Source organism: Ranitomeya variabilis, chromosome 2 (genome assembly GCF_051348905.1).
Source record: "Ranitomeya variabilis isolate aRanVar5 chromosome 2, aRanVar5.hap1, whole genome shotgun sequence".
Taxonomy (NCBI): domain Eukaryota; kingdom Metazoa; phylum Chordata; class Amphibia; order Anura; family Dendrobatidae; genus Ranitomeya; species Ranitomeya variabilis.
In genome coordinates this window covers 860,485,617-860,507,855 of record NC_135233.1, presented here as the reverse complement: position 1 = coordinate 860,507,855, position 22,239 = coordinate 860,485,617, and the positions used below count along the sequence as shown (strand labels likewise).

Genomic DNA, 22,239 nt, shown 5'->3' with positions numbered 1-22,239 from the left:
TCGGTTTCAGTGGAGCATCGGGTCACAGCAGGCTGGAGCCGGCGGCTCCAGCTAACTCCTGTGCCCGCTGGTAAAGAAATTAATATGCACTGCATTCTACGCCCATGGGCGTTGATGATACTCCAAAAGGCTCTTTATAGGGTTGAGGTCAGGGGAAGATGGTGGCCACACCATGAGTTTATCTCCTTTTATGCCCATAGCAGCCAATGACTCAGAGGTATTCTTTCCAGCATGAGATGGTGCATTGTCATGCATGAAGATGATTTTGCTCCTGAAGAACCGTTTCTGCTTTTTAGACCATGGAAGAAAGTTGTTAGTCAGAAACTCTACATACTTTGCAGAGGTCATTTTCACACCTTCAGGAAACTTAAAGGGCCCTACCAGCTGTTTCTCCATTATTCCAGCCCAAAACATGACTCCACGTCCTTGCTGACGTCGCAACCTTGTTGGGACATGGTGACCATCCACCAACCATCTACTACACCATCCATCTGGACCATCCAGGGTTGCGCGACACTAATCAGTAAACAAGCCTCTTTGAAAATTAGTCTTCATGTATGTTTGGGCCCACTGCAACCGTTTCTGCTTGTGAACACTGTTTAGGGGTGTTGAGAACAGTAAAACCTAAAAATTGTCAACGTAAATCACAACTAATATCCCACGGAGGTCTGGAGTTGGAATGATGCTCAAAATCAAAGTGGAAATGGCTGATCCAACTTCAGTGGAAATGCCTCAAGACAAGGAAATGATGCTCTGCAGTGTATGTGGCCTCCACGTGCCTGTATGATCTCCCTACAATGCCTTGGCATGCTTCTGATGAGGCGGCGGATCGTCTCCTGAGGGATCTCCTCCCAGACCTGGACTAAAGCATCTGCCAACTCCTGGACAGTCTGTGGTGCAACGCGACGTTGGTGGATGGTGCGAGACATGATGTCCCAGATGTGTGCAATCAGATTCACGTCTGGGGAACGGGCAGGCCAGTCCATAGCTTCAATGCCTTCATCTTGTAGGAACTGCTGACACTCCAGCTACATGAGGTCTGGCATTGTCCTGCATTAGGAGGAACGCAGGGTCAACCGCACCAGCATATGGTCTCACAAGGGGTCTGAGGATTTCATCTCGGTACCTAATCGCAGTCAGGCTACCTATGGAGAGCAGATGGAGGGCTGTGCGGCCCTCCAAAGAAATGCCACCCACACCATTACTGACCCACTGCCAAACCAGCCATGATAAAGGATGTTGCAGGTAGCAGATTGCTCTCCACGGCATCTCCAGACTCTGTCACGTCTGTCACATGTGCTCAGTGTGAACCTGCTTTCATCTGTGAAGAGCACAGGGCGCCAGTGGCAAATGTCAAGCGTTCCTGCATGGTGTTGGGCTGTGAGCACAACCCCCATCTGTGGACGTCGGGCACTCAGACCATCCTCATGGAGTCGGTTTCTACCCGTTTGTGCAGACACATGCACATTTGTGGCCTGCTGGAGGTCATTTTGCAGGGCTCTGGCAGTGCTCCTCCTGTTCCTCCTTGCACAAAGGAGGAGGTAGCGGTCCTGCTGCTGGGTTGTTGCCCTCCTACGGCCCCCTCCACGTCTCCTGGTGTACTGGCCTGTCTCCTGGTAGCGCCTCCAGCCTCTGGACACTACGCTGACAGACACAGCAAACCTTCTTGCCACAGCTTGCATTGATGTGCCATCATGGATGAGCTGCACTACCTGAGCCACTTGTGTGGGTTGTAGAGTCTGTCTCATGCTACCACGAGTGTGAAAGCACAACCAACATTCAAAAGTGACCAAAACATCAGCCAGAAAGCATTGGTACTGAGCTGTGGTCACCACCTGCGAACCACTCCTTTATTGAGTGTGTCTTGATAAATGCCAATAATTTCCATCTGTTGTCTATTCCATTTGCACAACAGCACGTGAAATTGATTGTCAAACTGTGTTGCTTCCTAAGTGGACAGTTTGATTTCACAGAAGTTTGATTTACTTGGAGTTATATTCTGTTGTTTAAGTGCTTCCTTTATTTTTTTGAGCACTGTGTATTAGATTATCTTTTTCCAACACATCTGACCTTATCACCCCTGACATCTATCAGGGTAAGAGTTGGGAGGCCCCCATATTCATCAGATGTTTGGACAATCACGTCAGCTGTGTGGGACTCAATTGTCTTCTACATGCAATCCTAACTAATTATTTAAAGCAAATCCTCAATTCAGTCTGTGCCAATAGTTACCACATTCATCTCTCACCACGAGGTTCTCTAATGTTTTTGTGTTCCCATTTATTATGCATGTATTGTCTGCCACAGTCATCAGCATTTGCTCTTCGATATTAATCAACGTTTTAATAACAGTCTGCACAGACACTGCATATAGAAGTCAATAGCAGCATCCACATATGGGGTAAATGATTACGTGACATAATATATAGTGGTACATATAGGAAACTGCAGCATCCTTGGTCAGCGCTCATGCCCGCGGCAGTGATGGGTGCTCCCTGAATTACACTACTGTAGCACTTCCCTGCATTCATCTGCTCTTCTCAGAACAAACAGTTCTTTCAGACTGTCCTTCGGTGCCAGCGGATCCCCTGGGATAGGAGAATTACGCACATTTGAGCAGCGAATGCCATCAGCACAAATCCAAACAGCACAAAGAATGTGAATGACTGAGATAAAAGCCAAACAAACCAGTGTTAATGAATAAAGCAAAGTAAGCTTGATGGAAGGGAAAGTCATCCCGCGGTGTTTCGCCTTTAGGATGTCACCTAGTATATACGTGAATGTGTATTTCCAAAACCTAGGAAATGTGAGCATCTGATAGGTGGCAGATTATCAGATAAAGTATTATAAGACATCTATATTTAGAAAAGAAAAGTATAAAAGCCCCAAACTAAAAGAAATAAAAGCATAGATTTACAGAAATTAAGTTATATGTAATAACTAGCTGTTTCCAGCCAGCTAACGCTCGGCATGCTCATTGCTATCTAATTAACGCTGCTAGTGATTAAACTAAAGTAAATAATGACAACATTCAATAGCGCTTACGCAGGTGGTAAATTAACTTCAAATGAAGTTAATAATAATAACTAAAAATCAGAATAATACTAATACATTTTATTCACAGTGTAAAATCAAAAGCAAACTGGACTCGTGTGGTAATGTGTGGGGACGGAGCCTCGTGTGGTAATGTGTGGGGACGGAGCCTCGTGTGGTAATGTGTGGGGACGGAGCCTCGTGTGGTAATGTGTGGGGACGGAGCCTCGTGTGGTAATGTGTGGGGACGGAGCCTCGTGTGGTAATGTGTGGGGACGGAGCCTCGTGTGGTAATGTGTGGGGACGGAGCATCGTATGATAATGTGGGGGGCGGGATTGAGTGGTAATGTGGTGGGGGGCGGGATCGTGTGTGGTAATGTGGTGGGGGGGCGGGATCGTGTGTGGTAATGTGGTGGGGGTGCGGGATTGTGTGTGGTAATGTGGTGGGGGTGCGGGATTGTGTGTGGTAATGTGGTGGGGCGCGGGATTGTGTGGTAATGTGGTGGGGGGGGCGTTATTGTGTGTGGTAATGTGGTGGGGGGGGCGTTATTGTGTGTGGTAATGTGGTGGGGGGGATTGTGTGTGGTAATGTGGTGGGGGGGCGGGATCGTGTGTGGTAATGTGGTGGGGGTGCGGGATTGTGTGTGGTAATGTGTTGGGGGTGCGGGATTGTGTGTGGTAATGTGGTGGGGCGCGGGATTGTGTGGTAATGTGGTGGGGGGGGCGTTATTGTGTGTGGTAATGTGGTGGGGGGGGCGTTATTGTGTGTGGTAATGTGGTGGGGGTGCGGGATTGTGTGTGGTAATGTGGTGGGGGGGGCGTTATTGTGTGTGGTAATGTGGTGGGGGGGGCGTTATTGTGTGTGGTAATGTGGTGGGGGGGATTGTGTGTGGTAATGTGGTGGGGGGGCGGGATTGTGTGTGGTAATATGGTGGGGGGAGGGAATATGTGTGGTAATGTGGTGGGGGCAGGATTGTGTGTAATAATGGGGTGGGGGCGGGATTGTGTGTGGTGATGTGGGGGGGCAGAGCTACTGTGCACGGGGCGGGATTAGCGAGTAATATATATATATATATTCATACACAATAAAGCCAAGAAAATACAGCTGCACTTTGAAATTCTATAACATGCAAACATTGAATATATGAAATTGGAACTGCATTACTTTTATAGAAAATATGTAAAAAATAAAAAAGGTACTTGGGGCATAGATGGGCCAATTAATGAAAGCCCAACAGCCAGCGACAAGGCATACCCCATTGTTGGGACCCTATACCTAACATACCTCTCCCCCAGGCAGAAAGACTACAATTTTAAAGACGGGCATGATCCAGCTCTAATTAAAAATGCCATAGCCTGCTGGGAGAAGTTCAAAGACTATATATTATAGCATTTCAGAGTGCAGCTGTTTGTTTCTTAGTGAACCTGTCACCAGTTTTGGCCGATATAAGTTACGGCCATAACCTTTCAGGGATGATATACAGCATTCTATAATGCTGTTTATACAACTCCAACCCGACCTGTGAGAGAAGAAAAATGAGTTTTATTATACTCACCTAGGTGGGTGGTCTGGTCAGATGGGTGTCGCAGGTCTTGGTCCGGCGCCTCCCATCTTCTTGCGATGCCGCCCTTCTGCTTGCTTCATGTGGATGAAGCATCCCTGCGTCATCCAGAGACTACTCGGCACCGTGCTCCGCTGCAGGCGTACTTATCTGCCCTGTTGAGGGCAGAGCAAGGTACTGCAGTGCGCAGGTGCCAGGACTATTTGACCTTTCCACATGCGCAATGCAGTACTTTGCTCTGCCTTTGACCTGAATGTTCGGTCTTATGAAGATCAACCATCTTGATAGGAATTGTTTGAATCATCTTTTTGCTGGTCCCTACAGTTTTTTTCTATGCGGAATTTGATATGTAGCAACTGTAGTTGTACCAGTCTTTTATATACAGTACAGACCAAAAGTTTGGACACACCTTCTCATTTAAAATTTTTTCTGTATTTTCATGACTATGAAAGTTGTACATTCACACTGAAGGCATCAATACTATGAATTAACACATGTGGAATTATATACTTAACAAAAAAGTGTGAAACAACTGAAAATATGTCATATATTCTAGGTTATTCAAAGTAGCCACCTTTTGCTTTGATGACTGCTTTGCACACTCTTGGCATTCTCTTGATGAGTTTCAAGAGGTAGTCACCAGGAATGGTTTTCACAGGTGTGCCCTGTCAGGTTTAATAAGTGGGATTTCTTGCCTTATAAATGGGGTTGGGACCATCAGTTGTGTTGTGCAGAAGTCTGGTGGATACACAGCTGATCATCCTACTGAATAGACTGTTAGAATTTGTATTATGGGGAGAAAAAAGCAGCTAAGTAAAGAAAAACGAGTGGCCATCATTACGTTAAGAAATGAAGGTTAGTCAGTCCGAAAAATTGAGAAAACTTTGGAAGTGTCCCCAAGTGCAGTGGCAAAAACCATCAAGCGCTACAAAGAAACTGGCTCACATGAGGACCGCCCCAGGATAGGAAGACCAAGAGTCACCTCTGCTTCTGAGGACAAGTTTATCCGAGTCACCAGCCTCAGAAATCGCAGGTTAACAGCAGCTCAGATTAGAGACCAGGTCAATGCAACACAGAGTTCTAGCAGCAGACACATCTCTACAACAACTGTTAAGAGGAGACTTTGTGCAGCAGGCCTTCATGGTAAAATAGCTGCTAGAAAACCACTGCTAATGACAGGCAACAAGCAGAAGAGACTTGTTTGGGCTAAAGAACACAAGGAATGGACATTAGACATTAGACCAGTGGAAATCTGTTCTTTGGTCTGATGGGTCCAAATTTGGTTCCAACCACCGTGTCTTTGTGCGACGCAGAAAAGGTGAACAGATGGACTCTACATGCCTGGTTCCCACCGTGAAGCATGGCGGAGGTGGTGTGATGGTGTGGAGGTGCTTTGCTGGTGACACTGTTGGGGATTTATTCAAAATTGAAGGCATACTGAACCAGCATTGCTACGACACCATCTTGCAGCGGCATGCTATTCCATTTCAGTTTGCGTTTAGTTGGACCATCATTTATTTTTCAACAGGACAATGACCCAAAACACACCTCCAGGCTGTGTCAGGGCTATTTAACCAAGATGGAGAGTGATGGGGTGCTACGCCAGATGACCTGGCCTCCACAGTCACCAGACCTAAACCCAGTTGAGATGGTTTGGGGTGAGCTGGACCGCAGAGTGAAGGCAAAAGGGCCAACAAGTGCTAAGCATCTCTGGGAACTCATTCAAGATTGTTGTAAGACCATTCCCGGTGACTACCTCTTGAAGCTCATCAAGAGAATGCCAAGAGTGTGCAAAGCAGTCATCAAAGCAAAAGGTGTGTCTATTTGAAGAACCTAGAATATAAGGCATATTTTCAGTTGTTTCACACTTTTTTGTTAAGTATATAATTCCACATGTGTTAATTCATAGTTTTGATACCTTCAGTGTGAATTTACAATTTTCATAGTCATGAAAATACAGAAAAATCTTTAAATAAGAAGGTATGTCCAAACTTTTGGTCTGTACTTTTATAATATTGTGTAATTTAATGTTCTCTTCATTTTTTATTTCCTTTTTATTTTTACTTTATCACCCAGTCAGTTGTATATATTATTATATGAAGTCATGAGGCATCCTTAGCACATTCCCCTTTATGCATATTGTTATATACAACGTATATTTGTTAATATATCTCCTTCTCTGCACTTTATCCTTCCCCTTCCCTACTTTTCCTTCATTATTCTACCCGAGAAAAGTTGTAGATGTTATATAGTATATCTTACCCAAGATGGCCACTTTATGTATTTGACTCTGGTCTCAGTAATATGGCCGCTAAGGGTGCGCGTGCTCACTGGGACTCTGACACTATGTTGCTCCCTCTGTAGTTGTCGATTTTATCGCTGTGCGCATGCCCCATGACATTACTGGATGACCTTTCACCCACATGCGCACAGTGATGCGACGGCGGTGGGGGAGACGACCAGAAGTATGCAGAGCTTTCCAGGGTGCATGCGCCGCAGTCATCGGCGCCTTCAATAGCAGGATATATAAACTCAGAGAGGTCAGATAATCTATCATCCCTTTCGACAAAGCAGGTACGTGAAAGTCTTATCAGGGGTCATTGGGCGGGTGACAGCGGCTGTGATCCAACATGGGTAAGCAGACCGGAAACTTTAATGAATTGCTGATTGTCTAACGGAGAGGTCCCCAACCTTTCTGACCTTGAGGGCCTCATCCAGCTATGAAAGAGGGTCGCGAGCCACAACCAGCTCCTTCCCCACTCACAGTAGTGACACCGAGACCTTCCATTACCGGTATAATGATAACCAAAGCTTTTCCACTGAAATCACACTAAAGCAGTATGCCAAGCTCCACGGTCTCCTATCTCACCCACATTCAGATCTGCTCTTCTGTACAGGGCTACACACAAAAGTCACCCTTTTGAGATCTGCTCTTAATTATTTACACCTGGTGCTAATGCACCAAGCTGGCAGGCAGCTGCGAGCCACACATCACAGGCTCGCGAGCCACATATGGCTCCCGAGCTACAGGTTGGGGACCCCGGGTATAACGCATATTATGCACTTTACTTTTGTTGCTCCAAAACTGTTGGGCTTTGCACTATAACGATTCTTCTGATCTGCTTTTCTGGCCTGATGTAGTTACCTGGTGCTGTTTTCCCTCCCTGCTTATCTCCATGTCTCCTCCATATGTTTCCATTTTATGCTTGGATTTATATTTTTTGTTATTTTAATGTATGCGTTTCATGTGTATTAATAAAATTGATCCATTTTGTATTTAAATTTTGGGTGGTCTGTTCTTATACTCCACTGGTTCCTGTAAATGCGTTTTTGCCAGCAATGGAGTCTTGAGTGGTGAGCGTGCATACAGGCCATGGAGAATGAGTGCATTACTTATAGCTTTCTTTGCCTCCATGTCTTTCTGTAGCTCTCCGCAGTTGGTCCTTGGCACTTGGACAACTGTTCTGATAACTTTTCATTCCTTTGTCTGAAATCTTGCAAGGAGCACCTGGTGGTGGTCTGTTTTTTGCAAAATGATGTTCTTTCCAATTCCGGATTATGGTCCCAACAGTGCTCACTGGAACCTTCAGTAGTTTAGAAATTCTTCTGTATCCAATGTAATCTGTATGTTTTCAACAATAAGGTTATTAAGGTCTTGAGAAAATTCACTGGTTTTACCCATTCATGAGATATTTCTTGGCACTTTGGTAAGTAGATATTTTATAGGCCATTAGTTGAACCAGCTGATATTTTCCACTAAGTGGCAAGATTGCTTTCTAATTACTGATAGATTTAAGCTGGCATCATGACTTTCTGCAACTCTTCTAGTGTTCAATACTTTTTCCCTGTGTCGTTTCTCCTTATTACACAATTTATGGTTTGAGTTCTTTGCCTATGTGGATTGGATGGGTTGTATTTCATGTTAACAGCACCTTAACAAATATATTTACTTAGAAAATTGATGACATTCAATACTTATTTCACCAGCTGTATGGGTATATTATGTTTATTATGCAGCAAACCTTCTTAGTATGGTTTGAGTTAAAGTTCATTACTGTGTGACGTTCTGAATGTTTACAAACTTACAAAATTTTCACTTATAGAACTATTCCCAGCTCATGAGTAATAAAATATGTCCAACCACAGCTTATTGAAGAGAAGACCTGCATCAGTAACCACTATCTATAAATCATTAAAATTTCCAGCTGTACATACATAAAGGGCAACTCCAACAACTATTGTTTAAAGGGGAGTAACCCCTGCCTCGGAGTAACCCTGGATTCTGCCCTGTCCTTCAAACCGCACATCCAAGCTCTTTCCAACTCCTGTCACCTCCAGCTCAAAAATATAATAATAATAATCTTTATTTTTATATAGCGCTAAAATATTCTGAAGCGCTTTACAGTTTGCACACATTATCATCGCTGTCCCCATTGGGGCTCACAATCTAAATTCCCTATCAGTAGGTCTTTGGAATGTGGGAGGAAACCGGAGAACCTGGAGGAAACCCATGCATACACGGAGAGAACATACAAACTCTTTGCAGATGTTGTGCTTGGTGGGGTTTGAACCCAGGACTCCAGCGCTGCAAGGCTGCAGTGCTAACCACTGCGCCACCGTGCTGCCCTAAAAATATCTCCAGAATCCATCCTTTCCTCAACAGTCAATCTACTAAAATGCTTGTGCATGCCCTCATCATCTCCCGCCTTGACTACTACAACATCCTTTTCTGTGGCCTCCCTGCTAACACCCTTGCACCTCTGTAGTCCAGCCTTAACTCTGCTGCCCGACTAATTCATCTCTCTCCTCGCTACTTCTCCGCAAATCTCTTCACTGGCTCCCATTCCCTCAGCGTATCCAGTTCAAATTACCAATACTAACCTACAAAGCCATCCATAACCTGTCTCCTCCATATATCTCTGAACTAATCTCCTGATATCTTCCCTCACAATCTCCGATCCTCCCAAGACCTCCTTCTCTCCTCCACACTTATTCATTCCTCCTCCAAGACTTCTCCCGAATATCCCCCATCCTCTGGAATTCTGTGCCCCAACACGTCCGACTATCAACCACATTCGGATCCTTCAGACGGAACCTGAAAACCCACCTCTTCAGGTAAGCCTACAGCCTGCACTGACTCTGCTGCCTCCTCATCACTACCGAAGCTACCGCCTCACCAACACCTGAGCTCCTGCAACCCTCAACCTACTGTCTCCTTCCCCATCATCCTGTAGAATGTAAGCCAGCAAGGGCAGGGTCCTCGCCCCTCTGTATCAGTCTGTAATTGTTAGTTTGCTTACTGCAAGTGATATCTGTAATTTGTATGTAACCCCTTCTCATGTACAGCACCATGGAATCAATTGTGCTATATAAATAATAATAATAATAATAATAATAATAATAATAATAAAGGGATCTGTCACAGAGTTTTCACTGCGCAGAAACCAAGATTACAGCGATGTGTCACCTACTGAGCTGCTTGCAGTTATTTTGATAAAATCACAGTTTTATCTGCTGCAGATCTAGCAGTTCTCTGTATGCTGAGCTCTGTTTAACTCCATCCCCAACACGGATTGGCAGCTTTTTGCTAATGTGCAGTGTACATAGAAAGCTGCCAATCAGTGGTGGGGGCGGTGTTACACAGAGCTCATGAATATGCTTGACTTAGGGTACTGTCACACAGTGCAATTACGATCGCTACGACGGTACGATTCGTGACGTTCTAGCGATATCGTTACGATATCGCAGTGTCTGACATGCAGCAGCGATCAGGGACCTTGCTGAGAATCGTACATCGTAGCAGATCGTTTGAAACTTTCTTTCGTCGCTGGATCTCCCGCTGTCATCGCTGGATCGGTGTGTGTGACAGCGATCCAGCGATGCGTTCGCTGGTAACCAGGGTAAACATCGGGTTACTAAGCGCAGGGCCGCGCTTAGTAACCCGATGTTTACCGTGGTTACCAGCGTAAAAGTAAAAAAAAAACAAACCGTACATACTCACCATGTGATGTCCGTCAGGTCCCTTGCAGTCTGCTTCCCGCTCTGACTGTGAGCGCCGGCCGGAAAGTGAGAGCAGATCACAGCGGTGATCACCGCTGCGCTCTGCTCTCACTGTACGGCTGCACTCAGTCAGAGCAGGAAGCAGACGGCAAGGGACCTGACGGACATCACATGGTGAGTATGTACGGTTTTTTTTTTTTTTACTTTTACGCTGGTAACCACGGTAAACATCGGGTTACTAAGCGCGACCCTGCGCTTAGTAACCCGATGTTTACCCTGGTTACCAGCGAACCTCGGCATCGCTCCAGCGCCGTGATTGCAAAGTGTGACCGCAGTCTACGACGCTGGAGCGATACTCATACGACGCTGCGACGTCACGAATCGTGCCGTCGTAGCGACGAAAATTGCACGGTGTGACAGTACCCTAACTGGAAACACTGGTCCTCTAGTGATAAAATCACTATCTATCAGTAGGAGATTATCAAAACTACACTAAGCAGCCCAGTAAGTGACACATTTCTGGAATGAAAGCATCCATCTTTACATTATGCTGCTACAAGATTAGGCGGCAAAAACCTGATGACACAATATATTTTTAAAATACAAAACGAATGTGTTAATATATGATGCTTTCTGATATGAATGTACTGGTATATGGTATGGTACATAGTTGCACTTCAGAATCCTTACAGAGACTCTCCAGTGTGGCAAGTAGAGAGAACTCTGGGCTAATGTTTAACTCCATTAACATTATTAGAATGAATGAATGAATGAATGAATGAAGCTTCATACACCAGTTAACGCTCTATTTGCTTTAAATAAAAGGTGTAGAAAACATTTAGATCGCAGCACACAGGACTATAACAGCAGAATAGAATATTTTTATACTGCAGGCATTCTTAAAGCATGATCAGAGTGATTTCAATGATTTATGAAATATCTTCTGGAGGTTTTTTGTTTTTTTTGAGCCACACTGTATTAGAACGACCACTTGTTACTGAAATGACCATAAATTACATACCGTCCCCTCCTTCAGATTGTCCTGATCGGTACGGGTTATATTTTGGCTTTGGAGCTACTACAGGTGCAAACTTCTTAGGCGCTTGCTGAGTGGACACGGAAATGCTTGGTGCCCCAAACCCCTGTGTGGTTTCCATCCTGGCGGTCACATGTCCAAGGCTCTCTCCTGAGCTCTTTGGAGGTAGCCAAGATGGGTGAGACATTGTTCCAATCTAGGAAAAAAAGAAAAAAGTGATAGAAGTAAGTAAACCTATTTTAGAGATAAAAACAGGGGCAAATCTATAGGCTTTAGATTCACCACCAGCAGAAGTTATCAACTGTAAAGTAGAACGGTCACAATAATGTTAAATCTTGGGGGTGGGGGGTGAAGGACCAGGGTCTGGCAGGTCAAAGTCATGGAATCCTTTATGAATATTTATGGCAAAAGTTGGTACCGTATTTAAAAGGGAAACTTTCAGCAGGTCTTCCCTATATAAACTAACTGCACCACCTCTAAGACATCTTTACTAGTACTGCAGTAAAATGTTTATAACCAATTTCAACGAATACCTTTCATAAATACTCCCAAACCGTATGCTAGTTTGATGGGCGTCACTGGTCTGTGCTCGGCGCCTCCTCGGCCCTGCATCCTCCGTCCTCGTGCAGTGACAATGCTGACATCTTTAACGTCATCCACAGAGTCTGTTCAAATCTCGCACCTTCACAGGCGCAAAAGTCTCTGTGGAGGACGTCAGCCACATCAATCAATGCAGGAGAAGGAACATTGCAGGGACAGAGGAGACACAATGCACAGTCCAGCGAAAGCTGACAGATATCCTTGACATGGAGCGTGCACTTATACGCGCTGCAGAGGCTAGTCGTATCGTTGCATCCCGCCAGCTTCAGTTTTCCGCACTCCTCTATTGCTGCAAAGTCAGAGCTGCCTCTGCTAGCAGCACAGGAGAGAACAAATCAGGATGGTGGGGCAACAATGCCGCTAAACTGAACTATCATTCCGGGGTGTACTGCCCCCCAACAAACCACTGCACACCTAAAGATCAGTCATGAGAACAATACTGTAAGTACAATGCAATCTGGTTCTGCCTGAATCTTACAACATGACAATGACCATAAACATGCCAATAAGTCTAAAAAGGAATGCCTGATCTAAATTCCATTAAGATGCTGAAAGGGGGACCTTTCAGGAAAAGTGGAAAACCTCTCTCTCAGTCAATGTTGTACACTGGCAAATAATTTCAGCCCAAATGTCTTGAGTATGTCCTAGTTTACAAAAAAATAAAAGTCAGAAAAACTTTCATTGTACTGGATCAAAACTAGTGAGTTTTTATTTTTGTACATAGAAAACTCTAAAAAGTTATTAATTGCCCATTGAAGACAGACAAACATTTGCCTTCTGAGTTTGTAAACATTTATGAGCAGTTTTGTTTCAATTGTTACAGCTCAAATCCCATTCAATGAATGGCAGCCAAACAGCAGTACTCGAGAAATGAAATTGCACAGAATATGGCGCCATCTCGATCCAGCTCTGCACACTGACCTGATATTAATGACCTTCTTTGGGAGGAGTTGGGGGGAGTACAGTCATTTTTTTTAAACTCTGTTAATGCTAAGAGAAGTATTTGTTATTAATTATGTAATAACTAAGTCCAACTTTACAAAGATATCTCGTATCGAAGACCAGATCTGGTCACCTGCTGGCTGGTGGAACAAGTTTAAGGATAAACATGTGAAATCAGTATTAGAGTGATTGTAACAAGGGCGAAACCAAAGACAAAATGGCATCAAGGATAACTGGGTTCATGGCCAGAAGATCAGGCAGTGAAGCTTGGCAAAAAAAAAAAAAGGTTACACAGTTCAAAAGTCAACTCAAATAGAGTATCCAGGAGACCATCCTAAATAAAGTTCACCAGAACAGCACAGACATACCAGAACTCGGAAACAGCTCCTATTAACTCTAGAACCTGCTTGCTGATGGATCCTAATGACCCTAATGTCTGGCTGGTCAGCAGGACACGTATGGATGCTGGTAAAACTGGCCATACTATTGGCTGGGTGGTGCCCACAATGTACTCTAACCTTCCAGAGCTGCCATCAGGAACAGAATGGCAGCGCCCAGCAGTGGAGACAATTGCAATGATGTCTGGTGGCACTAACTAGATAGCCAGAAGTGAATACAAGTGGCAACATGGACCTAAATGTGTAAAAAGAAAGGAAAGAAGTGCAGTTTTTGAACAAATATATGTAGTAAGTTTCTTGTATACAATGTTCTTGTTACAATCTCTGGAGCAGTATTTGGGAAGTACAATTACAAATCTAAATCTTAAAATACTTGTCCCCAATGTAACATGCTAATCTAAGAGCCCTTCATCTATAATCTACCGATCACACTGGTGTCAGGCAGGTATTGCATCTTTTTTTTTATTTTACTGTGTTAAGAATCAAGCAATAATTGATCTTCTTTGCATATCAATGTTGATTAAGCCATTTTCCACTGCTTAGCATTTGATTACAAATGATACCATTCAATTACACTGTTCACTGAAAACCTTAATGAGCAACAATCATAAATTCTTCAATGCACAAAGATACATTTTGAAAAAAGAGCAAAAAAAATAGGTTTAACTGGTTTACTGGTGCACATTAACCCTGTCATATTAAACCTATTGTGGAACTTAATGACTAAACCTATTTTATTTTGGTTTAAAAAAAAAGTTTAACATGATACAAATTAACTTCATGCTGTTAAAGTGATTTTTTTTTTTTTAAATTTATTTATTTTTTTAAGAGAGTCATCATTTTATGTCAGTATTTGCAAATACATATCACTAGCGGCACTGCATCAGGGCTAAGGCTATGGATATTGTCGCAAGTGATGCAGAAGGGCAACCACTCATGCAGGACCATGTATTCACTAGAATCAGTAGCAGACCTAGAAACTACATGTATCAAACATTTTGGCAAATCGAGACAATATGTAATTCCTGAATAAAGTAATAAATAAAAGCTTTGCTGATCTTTTCAATAGGAAGCCTATCCTTAGATTTGGAGGTCAAAGTATGCTAGTAGGCCGTAAAACCGCATGTGTGCCTCCACTTGCCAATCCCTACAGGAGCGCCAGACACATGGATTTCTCCCAGCTAGTGTATAAGGGCTAGAAGAGCATACCCCTGTCCACAATACGTAGCCGCTCCCAAAAAGGGATAAGGGACCCGGTAACAACCAATCTGAGTCTACTGCTCCTCTACCAGACAGATTAGGGGAACAATTGGGTGAGCTGATGGCAGGATCAGGATATAACTAGAGATAGGCGAAAGCGAACAGTAAAGTTCAGGATCCGTACCGAACACCACACGGACTTTACCAGGAACTCATTGTTACTTTTCAGGTTCGGCACACTCCGGCAGTTCTGATTGGCTGCAATATTAATACCACAGGCCAGAGCGCTGTGGTTCTCACACTGTCAGACGTTTACTCTAGTCACTGGCGTCATCTGATGGGACTACTGTGCCCATCAGCCTTCACCTGCTGCCGCTAATAACAGCGAGAGTAGGCACGGTTGATGGGAGTATTCATCAGCAGATGCCTGCACTTTAAATAAATAATTTAAAAACAAAACGGCGTGGGTATCCCCTGTATTTTTGATAATCAGCCCGGCAAAACTGACAGCTGTGGGCTACAACCCTCACCTGTTCGCTTTAGCAAGGTTGGTTATCAAGAATAGAGGGGTCCCCACACCGTTTATTTTTAAAATTACTGAAATAAAAATAGCGATGTAGGGTCCCCCCCATTTTTGACAACCAGCCAAGCTAAAGCAGACAGCTGGGAGATAGTATTCTCAGGCTGGTAAGGGGCCATGCATATTGGCCCCCCTTAGCCCAAAAATAGCAGCTCACAGCCTCCCAGAAAAGGTGCATCTGTTAGATGTGCCAATTCTGGCGCTTTGCCTGACACTTCCCACTTACCCTGTGGTGGCTGCAAGTGGGGTTCATTTGTCTGGTATTGTCCGGTGACATCAAGCCCACGGCTTTGCAATGGAGAGACATCTATAAGACACCTCTCCATTACTAATCCTATAGTTGTATTGTAAATAAACACACAGCTAGAATAAAGTCTTATTTAAAATAAAAAAAACATGTTTTTACTTAAAAATAACAGTTATACTCACCTAATGCCTATTCCATTGAAGCCATGATCGCCTGCAAAAAAATAAAACAAAAATAAAAAACAACCATATTCCTCACCTGTCTGTCATTCTATCCCATGACATAATCCATGTGTGAGGATAAACAGTGAGAAAAAGTCTCACGATGCAGTGTGAGTTCACTAGGTGGAAATTTCTACGGTGAACTCACCACTGCGCAAACATGAACCCCACTTGCCACCGCTACAAGACAAGTGGGAAGAGATGGCCAAAGCACCACAATTGGCATATCTGATTTTTTATTTAGAGTGCAGGCTGATGAATACTTCCATCAGCCACTGCCTGCTCTCTTTGTTATTAGCAGCGGCAGCAGGCGTGGCCTGATGTGAGTAATAATCACATCAGCCGACGCTAGTGACCATGGGTGAACTTTTCACCTTCGATCACAGCTGCGGGCTCACGCTGTCGTTTGACTGATCGGCAGTGATGATTTTACCACCGATCATAGGCCGTGTTTTCTGCGCTGTCATGCACATGACAGTGAGGCAAACACTGGATGTTTGGGCCCCCATGCAAGTGAATCGGGTCCAGGTACTGTTCTAGTAGCTGAACCAAACTTTTTTTTTTTAATTGTTTGGCAAACCCGAATATCCAGGGGTTCGCCCATTTCTAAATATATGACCAAACAAGAGAGAGATAGAGCAAAACCTATTCAGTGAGGCAGTCAGTGCAAGGAAAGAAAGACAAAATAAAAAGACATGCAGGGAGCAAAGAAGAGAGCAGAGAAAGGATTCACGCAGCCAAAAGGTGGTTCAGAAAGTCCAACAAGGAGTCAGAAACCACCAACAGAATACAGGAGCAGACAAGAACTACTATAGAGATGTGCCCACCTTTCCTCACCATTAGGTAACTTCCACTTCTTGGCACATAAAAGTTTATTTCTAACATTGCAAGTCATCACCCATCCATGGGATAGCTGACAGTGTGGGGACCCCTAATATTCCAAGAAAGGGTCTCTAGAATCCCCCATCTGACTGGAGGGGCTTTTTAGAACCCTGTTCTCAGGAAGGGACAGCTTAGCCCCTGACAGATCTGCAAGTTATTACCTATGATATAAGTGATAATTTGCACTGATGAGAATAACCTTTTAACCACTTCCTGCACCATCATATACTATTAAGCTATAGCAAGATTTACAGCAAAGTGCCATAACCATAAATCATGGAAATGGTGCAGGTACAGGAGCCTGGTTGTGACGACTGGACCGATCATGGCCAAATTAGCAAGAATAACATTACAATATTTCCCAATTACGGTGGATACCTATTTCTGCTTTTTATAGCATTTTTCCATAAAAGTGACCACTTTCTTTCCTTGACGGTTTGTACTTGTGCTTAAGCAGGAGTGAACCCTGACAACACTGAGCTCGGCTATCTGCAATGTGGAGACACAAACCCATTGATTACTTTCAATTATACTAAAGGGAACCTCTGCTTTAGACGTCTAACCCTTCGAGTGGCTCTCTTTATCATCATCATATCTCAACCTAGAAACTCAATTTTTTGCTTGAAGGGAATCTTTCAGCAGGATTTCACACCCCAAATTATTTATATGTACATGTAACTCTTTTCTTGGAAAGTCCAGCAATACGTTTACATGACCAGTCCACTCCTCCATTACTGAAAAACCAGCATTTGAATATACAAATGAGGCTGTAGATCTGAAGCCTCAGTAACCCTGGCTATATTCCCCGCCTAGTGCCACCACCTCCTGCATCACGGATAGGCCAGTCAAGAGGAGGAGGCGCTGTGCGGGAATAGAGCAGAAATGACAGAAGCTTCAGATCTATTCTATATACCGTAATAATGAAAATGCTGATTTCTAAGTAGCGAAGGAACAGACTGACCTTGTAAAGGTATTGCCGGAATTTTCTTTGAAAGAGCTACATGGGTATATAAATTGTTTGGGGTGTGAAAACTTGTTAACAGATTCCCTTTAAATTTAGGGTATATGATCTCAAAAGCTCATAGCTAGTGATGAGCCAACATGCTCAGGTGCTAACAGAGTGACTTCCACGTGCTTGAAAAATATGTTCGAGTCCCCGAACCTGCATGTCTTGCATCTGTTCGACAGCCGCTACACATGGAGGGACTGTCTGTTTGTTAGACAATCCCTACATGTGTTGCGACTGTCGAACATGCAACAAGACATGAAGGCGCGGGGACCTGAACATATTTCTCAAACAAGCCAAAGACACTCGGTTACCACCCGAGCATGCTCAGATAACAGCTTATCCAAGCACGTTTGCTCCTCTCTACTCGTAACTAGTGATGAGCGAATATACTCATTACTCAAGATTTCCCGAGCACGCTAAGGTGTCCTCCGAATATTTTTTAGTGCTCGGAGATTGTTTTTTTTCGCCGCAGCTGAATGATTTACATCTACTAGCCAGCTTGATTACATGTGGGGATTCCCTAGCAACCAGGCAACCCCCACATGTACTTGTGCTGGCTAAAAGCAGTAAATCATTCAGCTGAGGCGATGAAAACTAAATCTCCGAGCACTAAAAAATACTCAGAGGTCATCCGAGCGTGCTCGGGAAATCTCGAGTAACGAGTATATTCGCTCATCACTACTCGTAACGTATACATTAAATGGAGCTTGTGACAAACGCCTTATGATGGCATCCATCACCTATACACTATCATAGTATCCATGTAACAGACATGTCACTAACAGTTTATGACTTCTCTGTAAAAAGGATCCCATTACCGCATGTCCAATGGGTGACATAACCGTGTGGCTTTTCTCACAGGCATCTAAGTCCGTATATCATTCGTTTAAAGGATATATCATAGAAACCCTCAAGAAAAGTTAATTACTCATTCAGTGACTTCCATCATGTTATAGCAATCATTAAGGATTCAGATGGCAAATACACACTGGGAGTACCTACTTGGGTCACAGTGTATAACATGTATATGCTGTTAAAAAGTATCAAAGTAAAAAGGAACCAAAAGGACAGAACTTAACACAAAGTACGTGTGTGACAATGTCTCAGAGATTCTCATTTAATATTTGTTTCGACTTTATCGTTTTGAAATGTATCACATTTTATTTCTGAATTTGTAATGCTCATTACAGAAAAGGTAACAGCTTCAGCATATGCTCAGAACACTTCCCCAATGAGCTGTGATTCACTTATTCGAATCTTCAGCATGTTTGCTTCAAAAATGTTTTTTTAAGTTGTTCGATATATTGAGAACCTTGTTGAATGTGTGAAAAACAGCCAAAACGAAAAGTAGTTAGATTTCCACAAGAAAATGAAAAAAAGTGTAAAAATTAAAAGTTGTATTAAAAACTTTATATATATACACACAGTATGTATATATGTATATATATATATATATATATATATATATATATATATATGTATATATATATATATATATATATATATATATATATATATATATATATATATATATATATATATATATAGAGAGAGAGAGAGAGAGAGAGAGAGAGAGATAATCAGAGACGGGCACAGCATGGCGACGATGATGTCATAATGGAAATCTCGCGTCTCTGATTGGTCGAGGCCGCCAGGCCTCGACCAATCAGCGACGGGCACAGTATCGACGTAGATGTCATAATGGTTACCATGGCGATGATGATATCATAAAGGTTGCCTCGACCAATCAGCGACGGGCACAGTCTGCCACGAATTCTGGAATCATCATTGTCCATATACTACAGGGACATGCATATTCTAGAATACCCGATGCGTTAGAATCGGGCCACAGTCTAGTATATATATATATAGCTTGTTTCCCAGCTAAGGCCCAGCAATGAAAGAGCATTACATGAAATGCAGGAACCTTCTACCTGCATGGGCCTCTGCTTAAGGCCCCCTTTTACACATCAGTGTCTGAAATGCAGGAACCTTCTACCTGCATGGGCCTCTGCTTAAGGCCCCCTTTACACATCAGTGTCTCCAGTTTGTGTGGTGACAGTTCTCACACATACTGGAGACACTTACGTACATAGACCCATTTAAATCTATGGGGCTGCGCACATGTCCCTGTGACCAGGGCCGTATTTGTCACTAGGTATTGGAGGGCAAGAGCCTAGGGCGCCGGGCTGCAGGAGGCGGCACCAAGACATGGAAGGATTTTTTTTTTTTTTTCTTTTGACCTCTCCTCCGTTAGACAATCCAATCCAGGAAATCTGTTGTCTTTTCGGAGGGGGGGTGCACCTCCATATTGACCACGATGCAGGGAGCTGGCAGACCCAGGAAGTAGTGGCGCCGCAACTTCCGGGGTCAAAGAGGTCCCTGCATCTGAGGTGCTGCGGTGTCTGTGCATGTGAGGAGGATGAGATGATCTCTCACTGCAGACATCACAGCAGAGGAGGAGGAAGTCAACATGGGACAAGGACACAGGAGCAGGTGAGCGCTCATAGAGCTCAAGATGGGGGGAGGCTGGTGACAAGGGAGGCTGCTGCCGTACACTGGTGAGAGGAGGCTGGTGGCAGGGGAGGCTGCTGCCGTACACTGGTGAGAGGAGGCTGGTGGCAGGGGAGGCTGCTGCCGTACACTGGTGAGAGGAGGCTGGTGGCAGGGGAGGCTGCTGCCGTACACTGGTGAGAGGAGGCTGGTGGCAGGGGAGGCTGCTGCCGTACACTAGTGAGAGGAGGCTGGTGGCATGGGAGGCTGCTGCCGTACACTGGTGACAGGGGAGACTGGTGACAGGGGAGACTGGTGACAGGGGGAATGTGCTGTATACTGGTTTACAGGGGAGGCTGTGCTATATACTGGTGAACAGGAAAGGCTGGTGCTGCTATATATAGATAGTTAAACAGATAGAAAGATGTCTGAGATACATACCGTAATTAGTGCAGTGTACGTGTCGTTTACTGTACATGTAGTTATCTATAATAAAAAAAAAAATATGGAGTGTAGTCCCCACTATTTTTAATAACCAGCTAAGGAAAAGCAGACAGCTGAGAGCTGGTCTTATGCTGTAAAAGGCTCAATATCCCTGGAGCTTCCAAGCCTGTTAATGTCAGCTTACAGCCATCTGATTAGCTTTTATTGGTTATTAAAAGGAGGGACCGTATACAAAAAATGACGTGGGGTTAGCCAGCTAAGGCTAACCAGATAGCAAAGGGCTGATATTAATAGGCTGGGAACACAAAATAGTTGATAAGTTGAAGTTGATATCAGCATGCACAAAAGAGTAATCTAGTATGCCAAAACCAGAGCAATAAGGCACAAAGAAGCAGCAAAAAACGCAAATGCAAAGCACAAACCTATTTTTTTTCTAAAGCATCTTCCCTGCTAAGAGATCAGGTTTTGCTGCAGAAAAAAAAACAGCTGAAAAAAAACACCTAGTGTGAACTTACCCTTAGTGTTGTGTTTATACTCTGTGTATAATGACTCTAAAGACTCATGTCAAGTGTCTTGTCTCAATATCATAATATGGGAATATGCAGAGCAATCTGCAGTGAGCATAATAAGAGAAGCTGAAAAGACTGGTATATAATATTGTGGGGAACTACTCAGTATAAGGCTATGTGCACAAGGAGTTTAGGGAGCAGAAACAACCAAAATCCTCCTCAAAAACTGAGCTACCACTCAAATTATGCTTTGAGACCGCAGCAAAAAAAGTCACTGTGGGTACGTACCCAAAATAATAATAATAATAATAATAATAATAATAATAATTTTATTTATATAGCGCCAACATATTCCGCAGCGCTTTACAACTTATAGAGGGGACTTGTACAGACAATAGACATTACAGCATAACAGAAATCACAGTTCAAAACAGATACCAGGAGGAATGAGGGCCCTGCTCGCAAGCTTACAAACTATGAGGAAAAGGGGAGACACGAGAGGTGGATGGTAACAATTGCTTTAGTTACTTGGACCAGCCATAGTGTAAGGCTTGGGTGTTCATGTAAAGCTGCATGAACCAGTTAACAGCCTAAGTATGTAGAAGTACAGACACAGAGGCTATTGACTGCATAAAGTGTATGAGAACATGATGCGAGGAACCTGATTATGTTTTATATATATATATATATATATATATATATATATATATATATATATATATATATATATATATATATATATATATATATATATATATATATATATATATATATATATATATATATATATATATATATATATATATTTTTATTAGGCCACACAGGGATAGTTAGGTTAATGCGTTGAGGCGGTAGGCCAGTCTGAACAAGTGCGTTTTTAGGGCACACTTAAAACTGTGGGGATTGGGGATTAATCGTATTAACCTAGGTAGTGCATTCCAAAGAATCGGCGCAGCACGTGTAAAGTCTTGGAGACGGGAATGGGAGGTTCTGATTATTGAGGATGCTAACCTGAGGTCATTAGCGGAGGGCACGGGTAGGGTGGTAGACTGAGACCAGAGAGGAGATGTAGGGTGGTGCTGA

The 22,239-nt window shown here is 43.5% G+C and overlaps 1 protein-coding gene across 6 annotated transcripts in view; it reads right to left on the bottom strand.

Moving 5' to 3' along the window:
• Positions 1–22,239, bottom strand: part of LPP (LIM domain containing preferred translocation partner in lipoma) — a 377,393-nt gene that overhangs the window by 247,735 nt on the left and 107,419 nt on the right. For all 6 annotated transcript variants that reach the window (XM_077290271.1, XM_077290274.1, XM_077290276.1 and 3 more), the window contains one exon: positions 11,617–11,827. In XM_077290271.1, coding sequence (XP_077146386.1) covers positions 11,617–11,818 — 202 coding nt within the window. In that variant the 5' untranslated portion in view covers positions 11,819–11,827. The remainder of the gene's footprint in view (positions 1–11,616; positions 11,828–22,239) is intronic.